Source organism: Marmota monax, unplaced genomic scaffold, assembly GCF_021218885.2.
Source record: "Marmota monax isolate L192 unplaced genomic scaffold, Marmota_monax_Labrador192_F-V1.1 WCK01_AAM20220418_F8-fsc00141, whole genome shotgun sequence".
Taxonomy (NCBI): Eukaryota; Metazoa; Chordata; class Mammalia; order Rodentia; family Sciuridae; genus Marmota; species Marmota monax.
Window position 1 is genome coordinate 897501 of NW_026692981.1, and position 6560 is coordinate 904060.

At 50.3% G+C, this 6560-nt stretch overlaps 1 protein-coding gene across 1 annotated transcript in view; it reads right to left on the reverse strand.

Moving 5' to 3' along the window:
• Positions 1-5863, reverse strand: part of LOC124097841 (butyrophilin subfamily 3 member A1) — a 14434-nt gene extending 8571 nt beyond the window's left edge. Inside the window, exons 1-3 of the mRNA XM_046452406.2 lie at positions 5706-5863; positions 2809-2938; positions 2200-2547 (exon numbers count right to left, since the gene is read on the reverse strand). Of these exons, the coding sequence (XP_046308362.1) occupies positions 2200-2547; positions 2809-2890 (430 nt within the window). The 5' untranslated portion in view covers positions 2891-2938; positions 5706-5863. The remainder of the gene's footprint in view (positions 1-2199; positions 2548-2808; positions 2939-5705) is intronic.
• Between the last annotated feature and the right edge of the window lie 697 nt (positions 5864-6560).

Below are 6560 nucleotides of genomic sequence, written 5' to 3' on the forward strand. Positions count from 1 at the left end.
TCCACCAGAAGCCACAGGGCCAGGGACTGTTCTGTGGAAGAGAAAAGTGGCCTTGACCCAGGAATCTGAAGTCAGGGCGTGGCATTCTTTGAACATGGGCAATTTCACAGAACACTAACAAAAACAAAAGCACACCACAACTGTGTCTGAACATAAAAGCATGAACATTGTCCCAGCCATAACAACCAGACACCTCAGTCTGCAGTGGAGACTCCTGCAGCTGGGAGGGTGATGGTGTGGATCACTCCTTACCTGCACAAGTCAGCTCTACTCCCACCTCGGTCCTTTCTGTCTAGAGTAGATGTATTAAGATTCCCACCACAAAATTAGCCTTCTTTCCATTTTCCTGACAGCATCCCATCCAGAGCAAAGGCCCGAATGTGTAAACCCTGCCCCAGGCCCTGGATACAAGCTCAAATTCCATACTAAGTTTTCTCTAGCACCCTCTTACCCAGGCATCCCACAGTTCCCCGTGATGTGTATTCTTAGCTGAAACAAAGGATACACACCGATGGTTTGACTACAGGTGTATTCCAGGGGTGGGGGTGGGGGGTCACTGGCTGAGAATAGTGACAAGTGAGCTTCCCAGGGCCCATGGTAGTCTGACCTGGAGGGGCCGCAGTGCCATGCGGTACACGGTTAATCCAAACAACTGTACCAGCCATGGAAGAGAGGATTTCTTGCCCTTCCTGTCCCTGTCCCCATGTGTGAGGATGGCCTTAGGCCGAGCCTAAGCAGCTTCATTTTAAAAACTCCAGTTTGAAACCTGCAGTCTCACCAGGCACACCCACAGAGCCCTCCAGTGTGGCCTCAAACAAGTCACTTCCCCTCGCCCTGATAAACAGAGTGAAGCCCCTGGCAGGCTGATAAGAGGGAAAGATGAGGAGATCAGGGTGGGGACCACCAGACCAGATGTTTCTGTCCCCAGGGTAAATAATGTCACTGAGAAATCAGGTGGTAGCTGATAAGGATCGAAAGGGGGGTCAAAACCCCCCAAATTTAATATAAATAATAGAGCTGATGAACAGGGATTCAGGCAGCCGAAACAAGGATGCCCTCGAGCTGGAGAGCCTGAGGGGGACCTGACGTCCCATCACTTGTCTTCATTCCTAAGCCTCTGCGTGATCCTCACTGCTCTCAAACTCTACCCCCTCGTCTGGACCCTGGTGAGAGCCCCAGCTTCTCCCTACGACCCTCTCTTCAACAGGTAGTCCACTCCACACCAGGAAAGGCCTGCCTTGGTTCCAGACCTGGTCTCCGCGGTCTGAGTGAGTGTGCATCTGTGGACGTAAAGCCTGAGGCTTGAGACTTGTGAACTTGGCCTGCAGAGGGAATGTCTGTCATTAGACTGTCATGATTAAGTGTGTTTTGCAGTGCTTAGAATTAATCTAGAATTGTTTGCCGTGAAGTGATCATGTCTATGGCAGTGCCCAGCATTAAGGATTGTCGTTTTCTTGATTAAGAACCTATAGAGTGAAACTGTATTGAGTAATTTGAGTGAATAAAGCATTGAAAGGGGCAGAAGCACGTGGACATTCTTTATTTCTCCCCTCGACTGCATACGTCGCAATTTTGCCGCCTGGTGACACCATGTCACTAGTTAGAACCCTGGTGGCAAGCAGGAGGGAGCTCTGTGGCACAGGAGGAAGCCTTTCTGCAAGGAAACCTGGTCTTCTTGGGGCCTTGGGAGGATGGGCTGGATGCAGCAGAGCACTTTCTGGCTAACTTGGGCAGGAGCCCTGGCTGACTTGGGCAGGAGACCTGGCTGACTTGGGCAGGATCCCTGGCTGACTTGGGCAGGAGACCTGGCTGACTTGGGCAGGAGACATGGCTGACTTGGGGCAGGATCCCTGGCTGACTTGGGCAGGAGACATGGCTGACTTGGGCAGGAGACCTGGCTGACTTGGGCAGGAGCCCTGGCTGACTTGGGCAGGAGCCCTGGCTGACTTGGGGCAGGAGCCCTGGCTGACTTGGGCAGGAGACCTGGCTGATTTGGGGCAGGAGCCCTGGCTGACTGACTTGGGCAGGAGCCCTGGCTGACTTGGGCAGGAGACCTGGCTGACTTGGGCAGGAGACATGGCTGACTTGGGCAGGAGCCCTGGCTGACTTGGGCAGGAGCCCTGGCTGACTTGATCAGGGACACTGCCTCTGTCCCCAGACCCCAGAGGAGCAACCCCAGCACAAGACTTGGTAGCTCACCTGCCACCTTCAGCTCCACTATGGCTTTCTCATAGAAGTCGCCATCCTGGAAATAGCACAGGTACTTTCCATTGTCAGAGGCTCTGACTCTGTGTATTCGGAGTGCAGCCTTCCCTGCAGCGAGGCCGTCTCTCAGAATGGAGGTTCTTCCTCGGTACTCGGCTATCTGTCTGTCTTGCACTTGCTTTCCGTCTGCGTACACGTACACCACCTGCCTCAGGCTGGACCTCACCCACCTCAGCTCCATGGTCTCTGCGCTCTTCGCTGGGGACAGGTGACAGGGCAGATCAGCATCTTCACCCACCACAGCCACGATGGGCCCAGAGGGTCCTATCACAGCAAACTGAGCTGGTCAGCAAAAGAAGGAAACTCCATCAGAGGGTGTCAGAGTGGGGGCCACCACAGCACCAGCGCTGCTCAGGCAGGGAAGGCAGGGGTGAAGGTCTAGCAGCGGAACAGTCCTCACTGAGGCAGTTGTCTCTTAACAGCTTGTGAATCTTCAATATGGGATGGAACTTCCAGGTCTGAGAAGGAGTCAGAAGTTCTAAGTGGCATTAATGGGCAACTGTTAGGTTCAGACACTCAGAGAGAGCGTCTGTCATTCCTTACCTGCACAAGGAGTGGGCCACTGGACCAAGACAAGGCAGGTGAGGCAGAGCACGGGGAAGGCTGGGGAACGCCATGTATCCATCTGGGCTGCATGTCAAGAGAGGGCAGATGCAGGGGAGGAAACCATGGCCTGGAGAAGATACAGGATTCTCGTTGAACCTGCACTTACCCAGAGCTAACTCAAGCCTTGAGACCCAATTTCCTCCTCTGTTAAAAGTGCCTGCCCTGGAGTCTCTTAACCTTTCAGTCCCAACTTAGAAAATCACCAGCGTGTGTATGTTAAATGTACGCGTTACCCATCAGGAAAACATGCAAAGTCTCATGGCTTCCCTTGCTACAGTCAGGCCCACCTGCATGTCGTGCTCCGATTAAGACAGGCCCTCCTCGCAGGCCTCCCTGCTTCCACTGGTGCCCACTGTGGGTTTGCCAGTGAATAGGCCTTGATTCTGCTTGCTCTCCCAGCTGCCCTATGAAGAGCCCCAGAGAGCCACTCAGTTCCACTTTGACCACACCACCTAGGAATGAGGACATAGGTCTAGCACCCCCCGTCTCCCCTCTCTCCTAGAGCTGAGACAGTAGGGAGTCCTGGAAAAATGGCTTGAGGCTGTGCCCAGCTTGCAGCACATGCCCTAGAACCCAACCCATGGCCAGCACCAAGGTCAAATTTCAGCTCAGAAGACCTAACCCTGGGGAGGCTCTGGAGTCCTTCAAGGGCTGGACCACCGCCTATAACCCCTACCCACTGATCAGGAGAGCTAGGCACAGGAGCAGGGCTCCACGTGCTTTCATCCAGTCATTTCACAAATATGTGCCAGGCACCCAGTATGTGCCAAGCCCACTATGTCTACTGTCAGGGACCAAAAAAGAGATAGACAAGTGTGGGGGGCAGGACATCCCCGATTATCTCTACTGGCCCTCCTCTCCCCACCAGGCCTGAAGGCTCCATCTGCTGAGGTTTGGACGAGGTTTGAGTGTACCCTCCCCTCCATGGCTCCTATGTTGAAAGTTCATTTCCATTGTGAGGAAGTGAGCTACGGACATTTAGTCTGACTACCGTGCTTAGAAGGTGGAGACTTCGGGGAATGATGAGGGTTAGATGATGTCATCAGGGTGGAGCCCCCATGATGGAATCCAGGTGGCTTTAAGAAGAGGGAGAGAGAAGGTGCCACTCTTGCCACGTGAGGCCCTGCACCACCTGGGGAGTCTTCCAGCAAGAAAGCCTCATCAGAACCTCCAGGGCTGTGAGCCAGATGAACTTTTCTTTACAAAGTATCCTGGCTCAGCTATTTTGTTATACTCATGAAAAAGACCAATGCACCCTCAGATAAAACACAAGCATTCGACACATCTTCTGTTCCTCAAAACAACTCTGTGTTGCAAGAGGGGTTAGGATAATTTTTTTTTTTTTAGTCCCTGAGCTAAAGATTCTCTGCAGTCTTCAGAGTTTTCTTTCTTTCTTTTTTGTAAGGACATTTATTGTTTGTTTGTTTTTAATTATAATCAATTTTGAAAATAATTTCTAATGGTAACCATGTAACCATGTACTTTGTTAGTGGGAACATAAATATTTTGGGCAGCATATTGGCCATATAGAGCAAGGACCTCAAAATGTTGTATACTTTGATGCCAAAATTTCACTTACAAAAATTACTCTTAAAGAAAAGATTAGGTATTAAACAGAAACTTATGTTTTTTTGTTTTTTTTAATACCAGATATTGAAGCTGATCAGGGGCATTCAACCACTGAGCCACATCCCCAGCCCTATGTTGTATTTTCTATTTATAGACAGGGTCTCATTGAGGTGCTTAGTGCCTTGCTTTTGCTGAGGCTGGTTTTGAATTCACATTCCTCCTTACAGGTGTGCACCACTGCACCCAGCCCCAAAATTTATGTTTAAGGCAGTCAAACAGTAAAATACATCTACAATAGCAAAATGTGGATACAATTTAAATATCACAAAAAATTAATTATGTATGACATATCAAAGTGCATTCTATGGGGGCTGGGGCTGTGGCTCAGTGGTAGAGCGCTTGCCCCAGCACATGTGAGGCCCTGGATTTGATCCTCAGCACCACATAAACAAATAAAGGCATTGTGTCTATTTATAACTAAAAATATTTTTTAAAGTGCATTTTATGTATGTATAACTAATTAAAACAAATTTTAAAAAATATTTAAAGTATTGCAAATAAATTAAGGGCTAAGTAAACAACGGCACGTTTATACAATGCAATAGCTTGCAGCCCATCGCAAAATACACTTTAGGTTTTGGAGAAATTAAGAATGAAAAGAAAAATAGACACTACTCACAGTAGATACCAAATAAGGTGTAATGTATGAATCTAATGTTAAAATCATAAGTAAAACTCTTCATCAAAAACATGATTCCTAATGCCTGAATGCAAATCTCTTCCACGGTTGGATCATGAATTGTTGATCCACTTCCCAGTCCTGTCTGGATGTTGATTAAAACTACTTATACTATGATCAATTCTATAGTGAACATCTTTATAAATGAATCTGTGAGGCATACCTCTTTATCTAAGAGATTCTAAAGAATCTCACCTAAGGTGACACATCTGATTTGAGCTTAAGGGCCTCGCTAAGTTTCTGAGGCTGGCTTTGAACCTGAGATCCTCCTGTCTCAGACTCCCGGCCTTCTGGGATTAAGGCGTGCCCTGCGGCGCCCAGCCTCTCACACCTTCTTAAGAAGGTGCAGCCGAGTCTCCTCATTCAGTCGCCCCCTGTCCTCTCCCAGCCCTGGCCTCCGCAGGTCCTGGGCCAACACCCCCTCTGGCAGCGCAGCTGCTGGGTCCTGTCTCTGTGGGCTCCTCTTTAGGCCCCCAGCATTTCAGCCCCCGCTCCTTCCTGGCTCTCCTCCACTGCCCCCACCTACCTCTTGGTCTCGGTCTGAAAATTACAGCCTCCAGAATCCGCAGTGCCCCGTCCTTTCCGCAGGCGTTAGGCCTCGGGTCTGGAAGAAAGGAAAGAGGAAGAAGCAGCGGTGTCTGCACTCCAGGAGGACTAGGTTTTGGTTGGCTCTGCGGTGGTGTTTGTCATCTGTTGCTGGGCGGCGGCCTCGGGCGGAGGTTGGAATTCAAACAGAAGCGCACCAGGCTGCTCCCTGCGAAGGGAAACCCCAGCGCGACTCCCACGTGTGCTTTGCTGCGTTACATCCGTGCGCCTAGGTGAATCTCGGAGGCGCCCTGCGTGGGATTAGTGTTCCATTCCTCATATCCACCGGGATGTCTTTTATGTCGTAGCAACATATCAGCAGGACCGAGTGGGAACCTAGATTTGTCAGTGTGTAAAGAGAGAGAAATGAATATCACCTGAAACCTTGCTGTGCTAGTTCACCTCCGCTGGCTTACAGAGGGTGCCTGGAGGAGATGGTCCTTAACTGCAGAGCCCCAGAGAGTCTGAATGCAGGGAAAGCCAGGCTCGTTTTGCCCGTTAAAGCGCCGCCAACATCCACAGCTAGGCGCTGTCACTAGGAAATGCAGTTTGCTGGCTCCTAGAGACGTGCTGCCGGTGACCTGGTGACCTCCGGCCGAGCTTTACATTTTCAGGAAAACCTTATCTGGGTGCTTCTGAGCTGCAGGTCCTCGTTCGTGCCAACCTGAATTTTCATGTGCATTTGTTTCCCACTCTAGCAGCACATTGCTTATTCGCTGAGGTTAGGCTTTAGACAGGCCCCTGAAAATATTGTGGAGCAGGCAGGTCCTACCTAGGGCCTCTCTAGACACTTTGG